Source organism: Tachyglossus aculeatus, chromosome 9 (assembly GCF_015852505.1).
Source record: "Tachyglossus aculeatus isolate mTacAcu1 chromosome 9, mTacAcu1.pri, whole genome shotgun sequence".
Taxonomy (NCBI): Eukaryota; Metazoa; Chordata; class Mammalia; order Monotremata; family Tachyglossidae; genus Tachyglossus; species Tachyglossus aculeatus.
In genome coordinates, this window is record NC_052074.1 from 55880035 (window position 1) to 55901356 (window position 21322).

General features: G+C 43.4%; 1 protein-coding gene across 4 annotated transcripts in view; it reads left to right on the forward strand.

Moving 5' to 3' along the window:
- Nucleotides 1-21322, forward strand: part of RAPGEF4 (Rap guanine nucleotide exchange factor 4) — a 209667-nt gene that overhangs the window by 138658 nt on the left and 49687 nt on the right. For all 4 annotated transcript variants that reach the window (XM_038751184.1, XM_038751185.1, XM_038751187.1 and 1 more), the window contains 6 exons: nucleotides 9236-9320; nucleotides 9818-9878; nucleotides 11294-11370; nucleotides 13257-13403; nucleotides 14783-14898; nucleotides 19890-19978. In XM_038751184.1, coding sequence (XP_038607112.1) covers nucleotides 9236-9320; nucleotides 9818-9878; nucleotides 11294-11370; nucleotides 13257-13403; nucleotides 14783-14898; nucleotides 19890-19978 — 575 coding nt within the window. The remainder of the gene's footprint in view (nucleotides 1-9235; nucleotides 9321-9817; nucleotides 9879-11293; nucleotides 11371-13256; nucleotides 13404-14782; nucleotides 14899-19889; nucleotides 19979-21322) is intronic.

Genomic DNA, 21322 nt, shown 5'->3' on the forward strand with positions numbered 1-21322 from the left:
TAATTTGTTATACTCCTCCGTCTGTAAATCTTAAAGAGTAAACCTTTTTCTGGAATGATTTCTCATAGTTATAATCAAAGCAAACAAACGAACTCATGAAAGCATAAAAGAAAAAATAGAAATCTCATCATGAAACTGTAGTTAATTGCTGAAGTTACTGCTTTGAGCAGGGTGCTATATGAAGAGTTGTGCCAGCCTTTGCAGCCTAGGCCCTTGTGAATTCCTATAGAATTTAGGACAGTGTGCTCTGCAAATATTGAGACATTAATCATTGATGATTTATTGATTATTTTATTTTGTTAGTATGTTTGGTTTTGTTCTCTGTCTCCCCCTTTTAGACTGTGAGCCCACTGTTGGGTAGGGACTGTCTCTATATGTTGCCAATTTGTACTTCCCAAGCACTTAGTACAATGCTCTGCACATAGTAAGCGCTCAATAAATACGATTGATGATGATGATGATGATGATGATGGTGGTAATCACTGAAATAAGGATGAAAATGGTGGTATAACCCTTTATACAGGGCACCTACCACCTAATAAGCAGCTAGTACAGTTCTCAGAACACAATAAATGCTCATAAGTACCATTGATTGATAATAATAAGTGTAGGATTTGTGGAGCAATTACTGTTTGCCAAACACTCTAGTAATCATGGGGGTAGAATCAGTGAAATCAGTTCAGCCACAGTCCCTTGCCGTATGGGGCTCTCAGCCAAAGGGGAGAAACAACAGGCATTTCTCATTTTACATGTGAAGAAACTGAGGTACAGAGAAGTTAAGTGACGTGCCCAAGGTCCCACAGCAGGTAAGTGGCAAACCCGGGATTAGTATCCAGGTCCTCCGACTCCTAGGCTGATGTACTTTCCAGTAGGCTTTGCTGCTTCCCTGAAATCTACCCCTAAATCTACCTCTTCCAACCCTGATCTCTCTGCAGTATCACATTTCCTCCTGCCTTAAGGACATCTCTACTTGGATGTCCCACCATCACTTCCAACTTAACGTGTCCAAAACAGAACTCCTCATATTCCTGCACAATCCATGTCATCTGCTTGTCTTTCTCTTCACTGGTAACAACACCACTATCCTCCCTGTCTCACAAGTCTGTAACCTTGGCATTATCCTTGATTCATCTCTCTCATTCAACCCCCCTTTTCATTTGTCACCAAATCCTTTCCGTTCCACCTTCACAACATTGCTAAAATTTGCCCTTTCTGCTCCATCTAAACTGCTGCTATGCTGATCCAGGTGCTTATTCTATCCTACCTTGACTACAGCATCAGCTTCCTTACTGACCTCCCTGCCTCCTGTCTTTCTTCACTCCAGTCCCTATTTCACTCTGCTGCCCAGATCACTTTTCTAAAAAGAAACCATTCAGTTTTTACTGGCCACTCCTCAACAAACCCCAGTCCACCTCTGCATCAAACAAACTCCTTACTGATGGCTTGAAAACACTCAATCAGATTGCCCCCTCCTATCTTATTTCACTAATTTCCTACTTCTACCAGCCTGAATGCTTTACTCCTCGAACGCCAACTCACTCAATCTCATCCAGCTCACCACTGACCTCTTGCCTACTTCCTCCCTCTGGCCTGGAACTCCTTCCCCATCATATACAACAGACTACCACTCTCCCCTGCTTCAAAGCCTGATAAAAATCTCATCTCCTCCAAGATGAGGTTGGGTGGGAGGACTCTCAAGTGCTTAAAGGGTACATATCTCGGCTTGCTTCACAGACTCTGTCCTCTCCTGGTTCTCCTCTTATCTCTCCGGACGTTCATTCTCAGTCTCCTTGCGGGCTCCTCCTCCCCCTCCCATCCCCTCACTGTAGGGGTTCCTCAAGGGTCAGTTCTTGGTCCCCCTCTGTTCTCTACATTTACTCCCTTGGTGAACGCATTTGCTCCCACGGCTTCAACTCTCATCTCTACGCTGATGACACCCAAATCTACATCTCTGCCCCTGCTCTCTCTCCCTCCCTCCAGGCTCGTATCTCCTCCTGCCTTCATGTCATCTCCATCTGGATGTCTGCCCACCATCTAAAATTCAGTATGTCCAAGACCGAACTCCTTATCTTCCCTCCCAAACCCTGCCCTCTCCCTGACTTTCCTGTCACTGTAGACGGCACTATCATCCTTCCCGTCTCACAAGCCCGCAACCTTGGTGTCATCCTCGACTCCGCTCTCTCGTTCGCCCCACACATCCAATCCGTCACCAAAACCTGCTGGTCTCACCTCCACAACATTGCCAGATCCGCCCTTTCCTCTCCATCCAAACTGCTACCCTGCTGGTTCAATCTCTCATTGTATCCTGACTGGACTACTGCATCAGCCTCCTCTCTGATCTCACATCCTCCTGTCTCTCCCCACTTCAGTCTATTCTTCACTCTGCTGCCCGGATTATCTTTGTGCAGAAATGCTCTGGGCGTGTTACTCCCCTCCTCAAAAATCTCCAGTGGCCGCCTGTCAACCTACGAATCAAGCAGAAACTCCTCACTCTCGGCTTCAAGGCTGTCCATCACCTCGCCCCCTCCTACCTCACCTCCCTCCTCTCCTTCTACAGCCCAGTCTGTCCCCTCCGCTCCTCTGCCCCTAACCTCCTCACTGTACCTCGTTCTCACCTGTTCCGCTGTTGACCCCCGGCCCATGTCCTTCCCCTGTCCTGGAATGCCCTCCCTCCACACATCCGCCAAGCTAGCTCTCTTCCTCCTTTCAAAGCCCTATGGAGAGCTCACCTCCTCCAGGAGGCCTTCCCAGACTAAGCCCCCTTTTTCCCCTCCTCCTCCCCATTCCCCGCGCCCTACCTCCTTCCCCTCCCCACAGCACTTGTATATATTTGTACAGATTTATTATTTATTTCACTTGTACATATTTACTATTCTATTTATTTTGTTAATGATGTGCATATAGCTTTAGTACTATTTGTTCTGATGATTTTGACACCTGTCTTACATGTTTTGTTTTGTTGTCTGTCTCCCCCTTCTAGACTGTGAGCCTGTTGTTGTGTAGGGACCATCTCTACAAGTTGCAACATACCAACTTGTACTTCCCAAGTGCTTAGTACAGTGCTCTGCACACAGTAAGCACTCAATAAGTATGATTGAATGAATGAATCTGAGGGCATGGTGATGCTGAAGGGAGAGGAGTAGGGGAAAAGAGAGCTTAATAGGGAAAAGTGCTTGGGTCAGCATAGTAGCAGTTTGGATAGAGAGGAAAGGGCAGATTTTAGCAATATTTTAAAGGTAGAACCAACAAGATTTGGAGATTAATGTAATACTTGGGTTGAATGAGAGAGACAAATCAAGAAGAGCCACTTCTGTGCAAAATGCCTCAGAGGTGATAGGCAGGCAGCTAGTATTCCCCCAGTTGATACCTTCCCGAAAAGTCCTTTACTGTGGCTAACACCAATGTGCTTCTTGGTGGCTGATTTAATCCCACATTTTGCCCACGTTCCAATAACTGAGGGACTCCACGTCTCTGACCTTGATAAAACTATATTTACCAGCAAATTCCAATATCACCTGAGTCCTCCCTTCCTTTAATGTGTAAACTGCTTCACCATCCTTCCCCACTTATTATCCTGCCTGTAACTAGGCATTGCTGCCAGAATGCGTCCCCTACAGAAACTAGGCCTTTCCACAGCGGGATCTGATGAATCCACATCGGTGGGGCACCATGCAGGTTTGTAAAGAAGCTCTGATACCTAATATCTCTCCCTGTGACATCTGGAGAAGGACAAGTAAAGACCAGGTACATTCTTGGGCTGCCACTCAGAACAGCTAAAGAGCCATTTCACCTCGCCCAGCCTTGCAGGCTACTGTTATAAAGGAGAATGAGAGTTATCACCTCTGTCCAGGACACGGTGTTTCCTGTATTCACAAACACCAAATTGCTTTCAGTTAGAGGACATTTTTACTGCCTTTGATTTTTAGGATGTGTTGTAAAGCTTCTCAATTCCTTCCTTGTGTCCTTCTGACTCAATAATTTATGAAGGGGCTGTTAATAGGGTGGCCCTGATAGTTCCCACAGATACTGGACAGATAGATGTGAGGTCTGGGCACATAGCCTAATGTAATGATATTCTACATGTCTTTTGCTGATGTCCAGCTGAGACCAGCAGAACCTTGACGTTTCTCTCGGGGGAACTCTGGCCCCTCTCTCCTCCCCGTCTTCTTCACATTCTCCCACATGTTTGTCAACGTGGGCATGGAGCTCAGTAGGAGCCTCCATGGTGGGAGGCTAGGTATCTAAAATTGAAATACCAGTTCTGGATCTCTACCAACCAGGCAGAGACCAGTTGAAAGACAAGATAAAACTGAGCGAACAGCCACCCTAATGGTTAATGAGTCTGTCAAGTTCAGCAGCAACTTTTTTTTAATTCCACGTGGTTTAGTATGATGGGAGATGAGAGGGCATGTTACTCCCCTCCTCAAAAATCTCCAGTGGCTACCAATCAATCTGCACATCAGGCAGAAACTCCTCACCCTCGGCTTCAAGGCTGTCCATCACCTCGTCCCCTCCTACTTCACCTCCTTTCTCTCCTTCTACAGCCCAGCCCACACCCTCCGCTCCTCTGCCGCTAATCTCCTCACCGTGCCTCGTTCTCACCTGTCCCGCCGTCGACCCCCGGCCCATGTCATCCCCATGGTCAGGAATGCTCTCCCTCTGCCCATCTGCCAAGCTAGCTCTCTTCCTCCCTTCAAGGCCCTACTGAGAGCTCACCTCCTCCAGGAGGCCTTCCCAGACTGAGCCCCTTCTCCATCCCCGCCATCTTACCTCCTTCCCTTCCCCACAGCACCTGTATATATGTATATATATATGTATATATGTTTGTACATATTTATTACTCTATTACTCTATTTACTTTATTTATTTATTACTCTATTACTTTATTATTTTATTTATTACTCTTCTTTACTCCTCTTTATTACTTATTACTCTATTTACTCTATTTTACTTGTACATATCTATTCTATTTTATTTTGTTAATATGTTTGGTTTCGTTCTCTGTCTCCCCCTTCTAGACTGTGAGCCCACTGTTGGGTAGGGACTGTCTCTATATGTTGCCAACTTGTACTTCCCAAGCACTTAGTACAGTGCTCTGCACACAGTAAGCGCTCAATAAATACGATTGATGGATTGATTGATTGAGATTCAATTACCGATCACATAATGCTGTTTTCTGGGAGAAGACCTGGAGTATCAACTGTGTGTGTGGTTAGAGAAGCAGCGTGGCTCGGTGGAAAGAGCCCGGGCTTTGTAGCCCGAGGTCATGGTTTTGAATCCCGGCGCCGCCACATGTCTGCTGTGTGACCTTGGGCAAGTCACTTCACTTCTCTGAGCCTCAGTGCCCTCATCTGTAAAATGGGGATTAAGAATGTGAGCCCCACGTGGGACAACCTGATCACCTTGTATCCCCCCCAGCGCTTAGAACAGTGCTTTGTACATAGTAAGTGCTTAACAAATGCCTCTCCCCCTTTTAGACTGTGAGCCCACTGTTGGGTAGGGACTGTCTCTATATGTTGCCAACTTGTACTTCCCAAGCGCTTAGTACAGTGCTCTGCACACAGTAAGCGCTCAATAACTATGATTGATTGATTGATCATTATTATTATTATTATTAGAGGAAATCACAGATTTGTGCATTTTGTGGGACACCAGAGGGCGCACTAGCACCAATCCAGATTTGATTTTCCACAGCTCTGCAGCAGGCAGCATCCCAAGCCGGAATTCAATGTGTCCCTGTTTTCTCTAAAATTCCCTTTCCCACTACAGCGCAGACAGAATTTGCTGCCAATGTCTGAAGGCGACATGAGGAATTTCGCCCAAGGCAGGTCCTAGTTAGTGTGTTTGTCAAAACACTTTGTTTCCACCGTTCACTGCCAGCATATCGAACTGGGATATCGCACCAACACGTTACAGAAAGGTTGAGTAGTAATACCAGGAATTTTAAGGTTCCCTGATCATACCACTGTTACTTCCACCGACTATTAAATGACAGCCTGTTGAGCCAGAAATGTACTGCAAATCTCGGTCTTGCTCCCATTCTCTTTCTTCCTCTCTCTCTCCTCCTGTCTCTCTCTCCCTCTTACCCACTCTTGGGTAGGGACTGTCTCTACATGTTGCCAACTTGTACTTCCCAAGCGCTTAGTACAGTGCTCTGCACATAGTAAGCGCTCAATAAATACGATTGATTGATTGAAGGCAACATGAGGAATTTCGCCCAAGGCAGGTCCTAGTTAGTGTGTTAAACACTTTGTTTCCACCGTTCACTGCCAACATATCGAACTGGGATATCACACCAACACATTACAGAAAGGTTGAGTAGTAATACCAGGAATTTTAAGGTTCCCTGATCATACCACTGTCACTTCCACCGACTATTAAATGACAGCCTGTTGAACCAGAAATTTACTGCAAATCTCAGTCTCGCTCCCATTCTCTTCCTTCCTCTCTCTCTCCTACTGTCTCTCTCTCTCTCTTACCCACTCTTGGGTAGGGACTGCCTCTACGTGTTGCCAACTTGTACTTCCCAAGCGCTTAGTACAGTGCTCTGCACACAGTAAGCGCTCAATGCAATTGATTGATTGATTGATTACTGCTCTACCCATAGTATTTATATGTCCTCCACTCCACATAAACGTATTTTCCTTTTGATACTGCTGGTGGGTTATGAACCACCACTACCTTTGGCCTATTTTCTGTGTGTATATGCCTTCTTCCATTCTTTTTTTGCTACCCAATCCTTTCCTTATTAATTTTTCCCCTCTTTACTCCACTCTTCTCTTTCCTCTCCCTCTGGCTTCTTTCATTCTATTGACATTCTCTCAAACTTTAAATACTTGATGAACCCAGATGCTATTGGGCAGAACCAGGAGTAATCCCTGAAGAGGGGCAGGGTCCTGGGTTACCAATCTGCTTGGGTCCTCACTGGATTGGGGAAAAAGTGATAAGCAGAATGGTTAAAGGGTGGAAAACTATTGGAGAAGCAACATGGCCTAGTGGAAAGAGCATAGGTCTGAGATACCTGCATTCTGAGTCCAGCTCCATCACCGTCTGCTGTGTGACTTTGGGCAAAGTACTTAATTTCTCTGTTCCTCAGTTACCTCATCTGTAAAATGAGGATGAAATCCTCCTCTCTCTGACTGAGACTGTGAGTACCATGTGAGAAAGAGACTGTGTCCAACCTAATTATCCTGAATCCATCCCGGCACTTAGTTCAGTGCCTGGTACGTAGTAAGCACTTAATAGGTATCATTTAAAAACTAAAAAAAAAAAAAAAAAAAAAAACGCACTAGATGTGAATAACACACCTTTCTGAAATGGCCAATTGTTTCCAAATCTAGAGATTGTGATTCTCTTTGGAAAATGTTTTTAAAATTTTCATTTTACCGTAGACTTTCCACTTGAAAAGAGGGCACTGTTATCACAAGTTTCACTCCTTCTAGATGATTCAGAGTAGCAGCACATTTTCCAATCCAGTAGAACTAGAACAATAATGATTTTTCTGTGTTACTGTGTTATAACTAGACCAAGGAAACCTCTTCAGACTAACAAATTTGCCAGGAAGAGTTCTGTACTTACTACTGAACGCAAGCCTATCCATTGATTCTGATTTTGTCTCTGAATCTCTCTCTTTATGTTTCCCTCTTTTCTTTTGTCCATAATTGATGTAATTTACTCTCAAGGAGCAAGTGTGAAAAGAGCTGACTGTGTCTGGTCACCACCCACAGGGAAGGTTTCTAATAAACCAAAATTTGGGAGGGCCCTTAAATGGTAAAATAATTCCTTGGAACCCTCAATTCATAGTATTTAAATGTTCTCTTTTCCTCTGCTATATATAGATGCCCCATTTCCTTTTCACGTTGACGGTGGGCTATGTACCACCACAAATTCCGGCTTATTACCCTTGTGTTTATCACCTGTGATAGCTTGGACAGTTCTGTACATTGGGCAATGTCTGGGAAGCGGGGAAAGAGAGAATACATTCCCAGAGTCTGGAGCAACACAAAGATAGATTCCAGTGATACAGTGAAAGCTGGAAATATTTTTCTTCTTTACCTCAGAGACAAGTTTACCTTTTGATCTCAGCGTACCACTTAGAATATGTTCCGTACCAGCTTCCCTGTGTCTTCATTTCATCCATATGTTATCCCCTCTTCTGTCAAATGCAGTGAGAGAGGTAAAGTCCAGAAACTATTACACTTGGATCTAGTTTTTTGTATTTAGTTTCTGATGTAGTGTTTCTTCCCCATGACCTCATACTCTGGTGGGTGACAGAAACCAGGGGAGGGTAGCTAGGACTTGGTTCCGGCTCCCTGCTGTTGCACAGATTTCTGGAAGAAATTCTTCCTTATCTGCAACTGTAATCCTCCAAAAACCCCTTCAAATCTTTTACATCCACCACTTTTCAGGCAGTGGGAGATGGACTAAGGTGACTCAATTGACTTTGAAATCCCCAGGGCCCTAGTTTCCAAATCCCCGCTATCTTAAGTCAAGTGGTGAATTACATCCCTTGCTATGAAGGCCCTGGCTTGATAAGTGACTTTGTTATTAAGGTCCATCCTGGTGGGCATAGGCTATCTGGCACCAATCACATATGTGGGAACCAACTTGGTACATTATATCAGTGCATGGTTTTGAGCCCAAAACCTCTTAGATGATATCACTGTCGTCAGTATAGGCAGATGAGGCGAAAACACGGAAGATCCTGGTTGTCCCAGAAACTGTGATCTAACTGGCCTCACCATGAGTGCTGCTCCTCTTAAAGAAGTTATTTGTCTGGCTAAATCATGAGGCTTTTTAACTTGGAATAATCACCTCTGCCACACATTTTCAAAGGTGTATCATGAGCAGTTACTCTCATTTCAAAGACAAAGGAAGAGGGGGAAGTACTTCTTTGATTTATTCCATTTCCTTTCATCAACCAACATTTTTATTAAAACACCTACTTTAGAGATTGAAATGGCATAAATCTCTCCCACCACAGATTTCTTCTTATGGGGAAAAAGTTCCCAGTCACTTCATGGACCCCTAAATATCTTTCCATTAACAGTTGTATTTCAGGTGACTGGGACTTTTTAATATGTTCTTTCCCTTCATGATTTCCATATTGAAGCTGTCTCTATATGTTGCCAACTTGTACTTCCCAAGCGCCTAGTACAGTGCTCTGCACACAGTAAGCGCTCAATAAATACGATTGATGATTGATGATGATGATGATGATGGTTTTCCTTTGTAGACCGGGTCAGAGGACTGGAGATGATCTAGAGATTATCTATGAAGAACTCCTTCATATTAAAGCTTTATCTCATCTTTCTACGACAGTGAGTTGTCTTTTACTATACAGTAACAAAGAGGCTTTGAATTAGTGATCTCTTGCAGTGGATTGTGTGATTAATCAGTGAGCTTTAAGAACTCCTCTGGAGTTGCCTGCCATCAACCTATGTAACTCTCATTATTAATTATTATTTTAAGCATATAGTTTCATATGGGCGTAGGGATCCCTGACACTTATCCCCATTGAGAGAGTGGACAGGATCTCGGTTCAGTGACGTGGGCAGTCCAAGTTAATAAACCCTCAAGTGAGTGGTTTTGGTGAGGTGAGCCCCGGGGGTGTGAGCACCTATGTGTGGCAGAGTCAGAAGGGATTGAAGAAACAAAAGGGAGAATCATTGGCATAATAGTGCACATAATGTTCTAACTGGAGAGAGCAGCATTTGAGGAGAGATCTAGCTATGAGACTACAGGCATCCTAGAAAAGAGAGAGCGATTATATATTTTTAAACTGTAGTTTCTGACTTCTGTTTCTTTTGTCTTCAAGGTAAAACGTGAATTAGCAGGCGTTCTCATTTTTGAGTCTCATGCCAAAGGAGGAACAGTGTGTAAGTGAAATGTCATCAGTGATCACTATAGCTAATTAGTAATCCTCTAAGCATGAGCCGTGGAAAGTCTGTACAGCAATCAATCAATCAGTCGTATTTATTGAGTGCTTAGTGTGTGCAGAGCACTGTACTAAGCGCTTGGGAAGTACAAGTTGGCAACATATAGAGACAGTCCCTACCCAACAGTGGGCTCACAGTCTAAGTGTACAGCAGTACTCTGGCCCCTTGATTGTCGAGGAAGTCCTCTGGGGCCTGGGATTCTCTGGACCTGTGGCTAGTCTTCCAACTGTCAAGCGCTTAGTACAGTGCTCTGCACACAGTAAGCGCTCAATAAATACGATTGAATGAGCTGTCAGAGAATGGTCACTGCTTCCCTGCCCCTGGCTGAGGCAGCGTTCGATGTTTCAAATCGCCTTTTATTCCCTGCCCAAAGCGGACAAAGGGAGTTCAGCATTTCATGCAACATTGAGTCTTGTTTCTCTGGCTTCTACACTCTATATTATAGCCCTGGGATTCTGACTGACAGCCAGGAAGTGAAGCACTGTAAACCAAATGAAATTGATCAGACTCCACTCTCTAGACCAGTAGTCCAAGGAAGCCAGCAGCATGAATAATGAAAATAACAATAATAATAATGATGGCATTTGTTAAGCGCTTACTATGTGCAAAGCACTGTTCTAAGCCCTGGGGGGATACAATGTGATCAAGGTGTCCCACATGGGGCTCACAGTCTTAATCCCCATTTTTACAGATGAGGCAACTGAGGCTCAGAGAAGTTAAGTGACTTGCCCAAGGTCACACAGCAGACTTGTGGTGGAGCTGGGATTCGAACCCATGACCTCTGACTCCAAAGCCCGTGCTCTTTCCACTGAGCCACGCTGCTTCTCTAAGCAAAACAAATGCTGAAAAAATCTTGCTTTAAGTATTCTGATCATTAACATTGATCAGAAAGATTTTAGAAAGATTTTTAACTACACAAAGTTTATTAAAGTTAAGGCAATTCCTTAACCTTTGCCGGCATTTTCATGTGCCTCTGGTAACTTCTATTTGTTCAGCTTACGCAGTTTATGTTTTTATATTTCTAAATTTTACTCAAAACTAGATTATTTTTAGAAATAGTATGTGGCGTATTCATTTTTATGAATCATGAAAATAGTACAGATGCCTGAGAAACGAAAGATCTTAAACTGGTCTTTAGTAAAATTATCTCATGAGAGCAAATGGTGAATTGCTATTATTCCATCATTATTTTAAAAATGGAAGACACATTCCATGTGAACACGGTAAATTTTCAGAGTGTTTTCCTCCTGGAATAAATGTGCAATTTTACTTTCTAATGATCATTTCACGAACTGCAGTTTTTATTAATGTGAGTCTTTTCTGGTCGTAAATATTTTTTATCTTTTTCCTATTAGTATTTAACCAGGGGGAAGAAGGTACCTCTTGGTACATTATCCTAAAAGGATCCGTGAATGTAGTCATTTATGGCAAGGTACTTTTTTCTTCAAACTTTATTATGCTCCATTTACTACTGCAATAGTAAGAATTAGCAGTGTAATACCAGAATGTACATTGTAGTGGCCTTTCATTCTCCAATATAATAAGAATATTGTTTCCTCTTAACCAGAAATGAGCACAGATTTTTACTATACCACAAGTCAGGATTATCTTTCTGCTGTCCTTGTCAATATTAGGTTATTCAATTTGGAAGACCGACTATGAATTATTCAAGTGTACTTTCTTCTCGGGTGATGACAAAGTTAAGAGTGTAGAGGAAAAAAAAACCCCAAAATATAACATTTTGTTGCCCTTTCCCATCTTTCCCATTTGCTCTCCTAGTAAAGTATATGAGACTCTGCTTAGGAAGAGAGATCAATCAATCAGTCCAACAATGCTGTTTATTGAGCGTTTTACTTTGTGCAGAGCACTGTACTAAACGCTTGGGAGAGTACAATGCAACAGAGTTGATAGACACAAACCCTGCCCGCAAGGAGCTTCTATGGAGTGGAAATGATTTCAGTCTAAAAACAAGGAGGTCTGATCATTATGAGACCTTCTCCCCTTCTACTTCATGAAGGTTGAGTCACTTAAACTCCCCTTCACCAATAGTGGTGATTTTTCATTATTGTTAAAAACTAGCCAAGGACCTTTACGTAATAACTGACTAACTGGGTATTAGGAAGTCTAAAATAACAATGGGTGTTAGTTTGCCCATAAATTCAAGTTTGCAATTTGCATTTTGTATTGTAACAGTTTTTTGAGTTTAATTACTTCATTTGGGGAGATACTCATTTTAGGCCTAAACAGAGAATGCTTCTGTCAGGCAATTGACAGACCTGCCAGATCTGATGAAAAACTAAGTTTTGAACCCGTTCTGATGTGGGGCGGTTGTGTAATTAAGTGACTGACTGGGACTTAGAAAGCAGCATTTCTTTTCAGGCTCTCACACTCTAAAATAGGAGAACCGTGAAACTCCAGGAAGCAGAAGAGCCTCTCAAGAGCCTTAGAGGCTTGGTGATGAATAAAAAGAACAGTGAGTTGGAATATTAAAATGGGGAAGATGATTTTATTCTGAGAATAGGGATGAGAGGGGAATAGAAGAATTAGGAGAGAGTTTAGGATAAGTAAAGAATAGAAGAAGAAAACTGGCTCTCTGAAAGAGTTTTAGATTAAAAATACTTTGAATACTAATAAACATTATTTCTACCCACTTTTCTCTTTTCCCTACCTTGCCACCGGAATAACACGTAGAGCCTCATCACATATCTTACTGGCACAAATAAATCAATTGAAAATGTGAATGTACACCACAGCTCTCCCCACATTCAAAGTCCTCCTAAAATCCCACATTGTCCAGCAAGTCTTTCCCAATTCATTTCCCATGATCCTGAGACTTATCGTTCCTTCAGTCAACCCTTCCATATATGAATTTCTTTATACCCTGCTTAGTGCTTTTGTATATTTGTGTGTTCAACTATTGATTTTGACCACTATAAATATTTTTGGGTTTGTATCCCCTGTTAGACTTTAAGATCCTTGTGGGCAGAGAATGTGTCACTTTGTTATTCTGTACTTTCCCCAGTGCCTAATATAGTGCAACACTCCAAGTGGGCACTCAATAAGTACTACTTCAACTCCTCCTATTTCCACAGCAATAAAACTTTCCCTCTGAACGTAGTGCCAGAAGATAAACCAGGTCCCTACTTTTCTTCCTTTTCCATAGCAATAATAGCAATCTAGGATACCTTGTTCCTACCACTAGCGCTTTTGTTTCAGAACCATTTGTCTTTGTGGTTTATCACTGAAGTCTGGAGTCTATTACTACTCTTCCTGAAAGGGATAAATGCCCTGTCTGAGTGAGTGTGCTGCTGTTTTCAGGGGGTGGTCTGTACGCTGCACGAAGGGGACGACTTCGGCAAGTTAGCCCTTGTGAACGATGCACCACGAGCAGCTTCCATTGTCCTGCGTGAGGATCATTGCCATTTCTTGCGGGTAGACAAGGAGGATTTCAACAGAATCCTGCGGGTGAGTAGTAAGGAAGCCAGGCCTTGGGGCTTCAGTTGTTAAGCCTCTCAGACACAGGCAAGTGTTTTTCCAGTTTTAAAGATTGGCAGTTTCCAGTTAACATAGAGCCCAGAACTCCTCCTGAAAGCATAGAAGGTTCATAGTTCTGCAGCTGCCCAAATTTAGTATTGAGTGAGCCGCTACTGAGGGCAAAGTATTCCAAATGCTCGAGAGAGTTTACAGAGCTTTTGGAGAAGAGCTTCCATCTACCTCCCTTCCCTGTTGTCAGGTACATCTGCCAAGGGTCCTAGCTGATGCTTATAGCTGCTCTTTGGGAGAGAATCAGTTGTCAAAGCACATGTTTTGCTTATGGTTTATGGCTAGGACACGCCTGAAGAATTGGGAAGGTTCTTCCCACAGCACATGTGTCTCAATACAGTGCATTACGGTATCGGGAGAAATGGTTTATGTGCACACGTGGCATTGATCACAACATAGGTCCTTCGATATGAACTTTTTGTTACATGAGGCTGTTTAGGAATACAACCCTGTGTTATAGGAGAATTGACTGTAGTTTTGGTCACCTATTTTATAGTCATTGGAACCAAACTCTTAGGAACCCAGTGGGATTTGCTACATGAAAAGTAAAGTTGATGCTTCTAATCGGACCGTGGCTGTGCCCCTTACATGCCTCAGCCTTGCCCCAGCTGGAACCATAGCAGTCTTGTGTGAAGGGGACTCTTCTCTCCTTTCTAAAAGTCGCTTTCCTTCACCTTCCTGCCCGTTCCGTCTTCTGCCCCCTCACTGTCACCTTGTCCCCGTATTCCCTTGTCTAAGATGGGAGAATTGAACTCATCATGTAGCAAGGCCCTGCATGTAATCTGGGTTAATCTGGACAGTTTACAGGCTAACTTATGAGTTACACATTTTTAAATTTTCATGAAGGAAGCATCACACTCAAGGAGACCAAATGTGTTTTTAAGTAGAACCTAGAAAAAACTAGCCTGAAATTATAACATTCAGCAGTCGATTAGTGCAATTCAATACACACTTTAAAAACATATAGCTCTACATAGATATACATACACTTTGTCTTATTCCTTTCCCTTTGTCTCATCTTATCAAAACCCAGTTGCTCCCTTATTCTTTTGGATTTGGTGGGAAAAGCTTTTTATCAACTTGATGGCAAAAACGTAAAAAAATGAAGAGATCAAACCACACTGAGACATCTTTGACCATATCAGCCCTTGGGTTTGAAAATCACCTAATATGTAGAAACCAAACCAAAAGTAACAGTTAACATCACAAGAGCAAAATGAATTACCACATTGTTTGAAATTTCTTTCACTGTCCAAATCAACATTGGCAGCATCTCTCTGTGGTATAATTTGTATTTGCAGGATGTTGAGGCGAATACAGTAAGACTTAAAGAACATGACCAAGATGTCTTGGTGTTGGAGAAGGTCCCAGCAGGAAACAGAGCTTCTAATCAAGGAAACTCACAGCCTCAACAAAAGTATGTGTTCATCCAGCACTGCAATTGTCAGACTATGATTAACCTTTTCACATGGTATTATCATCCTTACAATAAGATGTTCTCATTTTTTTGCTAGAGTGAAGTGCATGTACCACCTTCTTTACTACTGACTGATCACCATTTATGGAGCATAATTCATCCTCTGTCAGTGCATCAGATCTAGTACTTTCTGGATAAGTTCCATAAAGGGAATACTGTAGTGTACCAGAATTACTTTATGGAAACTATCCAGAAAATACTAGTAATATCTTTAGGGCAAAAAAGTGTGTATGAGAAAGCGCCTTATAATGCCAATACAACCATTTTGTTCTTTGCAGTTTAGATAGGAGCACTTCTTTACTTATCAGGTTTTGGTGATAGTCCTTCTGGACCAAGCATAACATCTGTTGAGGGATTAATTTTGAAGGATGAAAGGGAAAGTCATGCTAAGTTCCTTCACTTCCTCTATTTCTGCCAGAACATGTGTTTTCAGTACGCATTTTGGCTGGAACATTGCTTGGAAATGTTCTTGGACAGTATGAGTCGGTTTGGATCCAGAATACTGCAGTCTTAGAAGAAAGCAGCTTGTGAGCATATGTGCCTGCACCCAGCATCAGTTACCGTGAATCTATTGCAGGAGTTTTCCCTAATATGATATTTGAGAAAACTCGACTCCCAAGGAGGAGAACTGGTTGTACTCAATTTGTGCGTCAGGCAAGAAGTCCCCAGTTTGTCTGCTAACTCTTCTCCACCCTCCCTGAAACACAAGTCCCTTTAAAATTAGGACTAGCTGGAAGTATTTCCCATCCAAGTCCCTCATTATTTATCCATCCTTGCCTGCTCTTGCAGCCTCCAAGGATCCACATACCTCTTCTAGCCAGAACAGTTCTGGTGGAAATTCCCAGGTTTCCCTACACCTTCGTAAATAGGCGTGTGAGTCGGGAGACATTTGCAAGCTGAAGATCATTGAGCTAACCTCAGTATTTTCTTTAGGGCATGAGAATAAAGCAGCATTTTGGGTTACACATAGATGTGGTATATGTTTGTAACTCTCCATAACTTCCAGGGGTAGAGCAAATAGCTTCCAAAAATGATTAGGCCTGGAAAGAGTCTGTCCCTCCATCCAATTATTTCACATTTATCAGGGCTTCCCCAAGTATTCCCATCCTCTTCCTACTCCTTCATTAATCGAGTGAACACAACAGAAGAACCTGACTGTAGCGTTTACATCCAGAGTTCTCCCATCAACCGATTTCTGTGAAAACTAAATCAAAGGAGAAGACCCAGGAGAGGCAGGGAGTATTACGTTTATTTTAGGCCTGAAGCCTGGTTTTCATTAGGCCCACTATCATAGTGAGTTTACTTGGCCTGCTTTCTTTCAGTCCCAGAGTGCATGCTTTTTTTCTTTATAGTGTCAACACAGAATACGATCATACGTTATATACACATATGCCTGACATACGTGTATTTTATATATTATTCATATGGTTAGCTTTGCAGAATATGAGGCTGTTTGAATTTCTGCTTCTTAGACACGTGCTCTGTATGAGGCTTTTCCTCAAAAAGACCCATAGATTTCTAATTTCTAAAATTTCAAACAACCCCGCCTGCTGTTATTAGTTTCCAGCATTCCAGATTTTTGCTGCGTTTTTCTAAGTTGTGCTTTAGAGGAGCCTTCACTCATATTTTTTTCATAGTACGTGTTAAGTGCTTAAGGTTGGACACAGTCTGTGTCCCACATGGGGCTCCCAGTCTAATTCCATTTTACAGATGAAGTACACTGAGGCACAGAGAAGTTAAGTCACTTTCCCAAGATCACACAGTAGACAAGTGTTTGCTTCATTTTCCCCCGGTTCAGCTCATTAGTCAGCTAATGGTACATGTGGCTGTCACACATTCCCAGCCCTTGTCCAGCAGACTTGTGGTGCTGGAGGTATCCCTTCAGTGTTGTTAAAATGAATGACTTGCGGATGAAGTTAAGGAGAATGTTTGCCCGGTGATAGGTTAGAATGACTTAATAGATTGAAGGCTAAGTTGACCACCACCCGATCAAAGGCTTTTAAATAGCCCAGAAGGACACATACCATCTTGTGGATCAATTCACACAGGCACATCCCTGTTGAAGTTGAACAAGACTGCCCACTCAAATTCGGAATCTGAAAATCTCAAAGATTATTACTGGTGCGCCTCAGCAACCTCCTTAATCTACCTTTGGAGAAGTAGCCAAGCAGCAATAACATGTACGTCGCCCAAATCTTTAAAGAAGTCAGTGACTCAGTCAGAAGCCATAAGGAATGGCAAAGCCCCTGGGTCCCATGACCCAGCGGCTAACATTTTCAAGAGGGAGACAATCAATCAATCGTAATTTTTGATCACTTACTGTGTTCAGAGCATTATTCATTAATTCAATCGTATTTATTGAGCGCTTACTGTGTGCAGAGCACTGTACTAAGCGCTTGGGAAGTACAAGTTGGCAACATATAGAGACGGTCGCTACCCAACAATGGGTTCACTAAGAGCTTGGAAGAGTATAATATAAGAGAGTTGGTAGACACATTCCCTACCCACAGTGAGCTTGCAGTCTAGAGAAAAAAGAAATGGGCCTGGAGTCAGAGGACCTAGGTTCTCATCCCAGCCCTGCCACTTGCCTCTTGTGTGACTTCGGGTGAGTCCTTTAACTTTTCTGTGCCTCAGTTTTCTCAACTGTAAAATGGGGATCCAATACCTCTTCTCCCTCCAACTTAGACTGTGAGCCCCATGGGGCACAGGGACTTTGCCCTACCTGATTAACTTATACCTTCCCCAGGACCTAAAATGGTGCCTGATGCATAGTAAGCATTTTAAAAATACCATAATAAAGAAAAGAGAGAGACCACAGAGGCGTCTGCAAGATTTTCGTTTCAAAATTTGGAAAACTAAAAATGCCATATGGTTTCTAAAATGTGCATTCTTTAACCTGCAGAATAAAATGAATAAAATCAGTTCTCTGCAAAATTAAAAGGGATCAATCCTCTGAGAACTGACCTGGGAACCCCCGGCCCCTGGGTTTGATGCTTTTTTGAGAATTTTGGGGGAATCTAGAACAGGGGCTGAGGCCATCTGTCTGTATTTTAAAAAGTCTAGCTACTCACTGAGAGATCACATCTTTCTAAGCAGATCACTTGGCAGAGAACTAAGTGTCTTCAAATGGTAATAACTTGGGTACATTACTACTGATCTAAGCAAATTTTAAACCTATGCTCTGAAGGTGGGTGATGCACTCCCCATCTCAGTATACATCTCTAGAAAAAACAACAACTTGATTATTTTTATCTAATCCAGGACTAAATCAGTTAGTTAACAAAATGGGCACTGATTTTATTTTGAATATAGCAACGAGAGGTGGGCTGGCAAAAGACTTAGAGCCACAACTTTCCTCCACCCGCCCCCACCACACAGCTGTTATGGGGACAAGATTGATATAATTTGCAACCCCTCCTTCCTCCATATATGCCCTTACCTCCCTGATCCTTGTTTGAGAATGCTGGTGTATAGCTAGGCTGGACACTTTCAAATGAGTTCTGGAGAGAGGAAGACATATTGCCAGCGAAGGGAAGGAGAGACACATGTGCCTTGGGAGATGAATAGAGTCTCTACCTCCCCATTCCAAGTATTTATATGGATAGGGGAGGCAGGGAGAGTGTGATTACCTTGTTGGCACTTATCCTGTGGGCCCTCATTGGGCTTCTCCCTTCCCATCATTCATTTTAGGATGCTGTCTCCCAGTTGGGCACCAATATTCCAATGCAAGTGGCAGAGAGAGGAGGGTGAGGGTGGGACAGGGGCATGGAAGGAAAGGAAAGTGGGAATGAAGGAGAAGAAGAAGGGGCACAGTTGCCTTGCAGACAAAAATAGTCTTGCTGTGGATCTGGAAGAAGGATCGATTGGAAACAGTATGACTGCCTCTCTTCCCCACTCCCTTGGCTACCTAAAATCTTCCCATGCCTTCTTCTCCATCTTGACAAGCCTGCAGTTTGGAAATTGACAGGCTAAAGACGGCTGTAGATCCAGCTTCCCCAGCTTCGTCATTGTGGTTGATTCTTGTCTTTCACGCCTCGAGGTGTTGTTAGTGTGGCAGCTTCCTGGCAGAGTGCGCTGGTGCCACAGCTCAAGGCACAGTATGCCACTTCCTTGTGCCAGCCCATTTGGGCATTCTTATATCCGTTCTCTGAGCTCACCCCTCCTCCCTCACTGAAACCCTTCGTCGATGTCCCCGAAGGAGAGGCTTTGGCGTACCAAGGGTTTGTGTTCTTGGGGCACCGATGCAATCTGAAACTGTGGCTCGGACAGTGCTCAAAGAGAGCTGACGCTCCCAGGGGCTAAGCTGTGCCACTTATTTCCCAGCAGGAACAGAGAACCAGCACTTTGTGGGGTTTTTTTAAAGATGTTTCCTACCTTTCCACTTGAAAAGCGACGCCAAGCATGAAACGGAACGTCAGGATTTGGAAGGGAAGAGAACAATGACTGGGAGGCCATCTGGATGGGTCATACCTCCCCATGCTCACTGATGCTTTATTGCCTTAGCTCCCTCCCTCCAGCTCCCTAGATCTGAACTCAACTGCTGAGCGGCACTGCCACGTGGCAGGGAGCTCCGTGCTCCGTTTCATTCCCCGCTGAGTTTTCGTGCTAGTGAATCTCAGTTCTCAGCCCATCAACGTTGGCCTTCATTGAAGTTCCCTTTCATTCCCCAAGGAGAAAGCTTAGTCGCATGGAAAGAGTGTTAACCTCCGAATCAGAAAATCCGATCTCTGTTTCTGGGTTTCCCCGCTGCCTTTCTGGGTGACTTGCGAGTTGTTTGCTGCTAGTAAAATAGTGCTGTAGCGTCAGCCTCCAGGTAATGATAAAAAGGAGCTTTGAGATCCATGGGTGGAGAAACACCCCAGAAATGGAGTGCTGCTGTTTATTGGCTTGACCGTGTTCAAAAATCTAGCCCCTTCCTTTCTCTCCTACAGGTACACTGTGATGTCAGGAACCCCGGAGAAAATTTTAGAGCACTTTCTAGAAACGATGCGCCTTGAGTTAGTTTTAAACGAAGCAGCAGGTGAGTTAGACAACTCTAATGGAGTAGGCATGTGTGAAGTCCATCAGCACTCCCTGACCCAGTGTGAAGTTCTAGCAACCCCCTGGATATAGGAGTGGGGTGCCCCTTTGAGGGGCCATGGCCTAGACTGTTGGAGGATATGTGATGAGCTCCTCTCTGACTTTTCCACTCTTTCCCCATCCTTCTCCTCAGCCCCATGCTCTGAGGGCAGACTTGTGCAAACTGGAAGTTAAAGAAGAACAGGGATGGCCGAGAGCCATGTTGCTTGGAGCAGTGGAGAGCCTCAAGCCTCTGAATTTAACTTCTGTGACAGATCCAATTTAGAAATCAGCCTTATGTTGAAATGGAGTCTGCTGGTTGTAATAAATTCTTCCCAAGCTATGTTCCTCTTAATACATTCACGAGATCCAAGGAAGTCCAAGTCAGAGTTCATGAGGAGGGACATAATGAGCTGGCCTTGGGTGTCTAGGTCATTAGAACAGAGATGATCTTAACAAGGAACTAGCTTAGAGTTATGAAATCTATTCCTCTTTCTGCTATTAAATTGCCATGTGAGCTTGGATAGATCAAATGTTCACAGGCCTCTCAGCAGTGAGGAATCCTGTCAGGTTTTTTTTTCCTCCACTTGACAGGGTAGTTAGGAATTTTGAATTAATGTGCTCTGTGTAAATACTGAGCAAAGTTTTATTGTCTCCCAAATCACATTTCCAAAGAGCTATTAAATTAATAATCTTACCTTTTTTCACTTCTGCCCAGTCAGGGTGAGTTGTACATTTCTAAATAGGGCTGCTTAAGCATGAAGGCTTTCAGAGGCACTGCTTTTTTTTCAGCAACACGAGAAGTAACCAACAGGGCTCTTGTCTTATGTAGAATTTAACTTTCTGATGGGGCGTGGGGAGGGAGGGGGAAGGAATATCTGCTTTACCGACGTACACTTGGTGGGGGTTTTTCCCAGTAGTGGTGTTGGGTTGCACTGTGCTGTCTGCACAGCACACCTGGCAGAGTAACAGGTGGCAATATAGGTGCCGTCAGTGGAATCTCTGGGAGACTCCTGAGCAGCAGACTCTGCTGTCTTCTCCTGCTTGTTCATTCATTCATTCAGTTGTATTTATTGAGCTCTTATTGTGTATAGAGCACTGTACTAAGCGCTTGGAAAGTACAATTCAGCAATAAAGAGAGAAAATCCCTGCCCCCAATGGGCTTTTGAGAGCGGTGCTCATGGGGTACAAAGGTTGAGTCTTCATTTCTTGCTAAATCAGCAGACTCTACCATGTCAGCAAATTGGACTGCCAAAAATGAACATTAACCGGAGAGTCTGAAAAGAGCGAAGAAGAGCAAATAAGA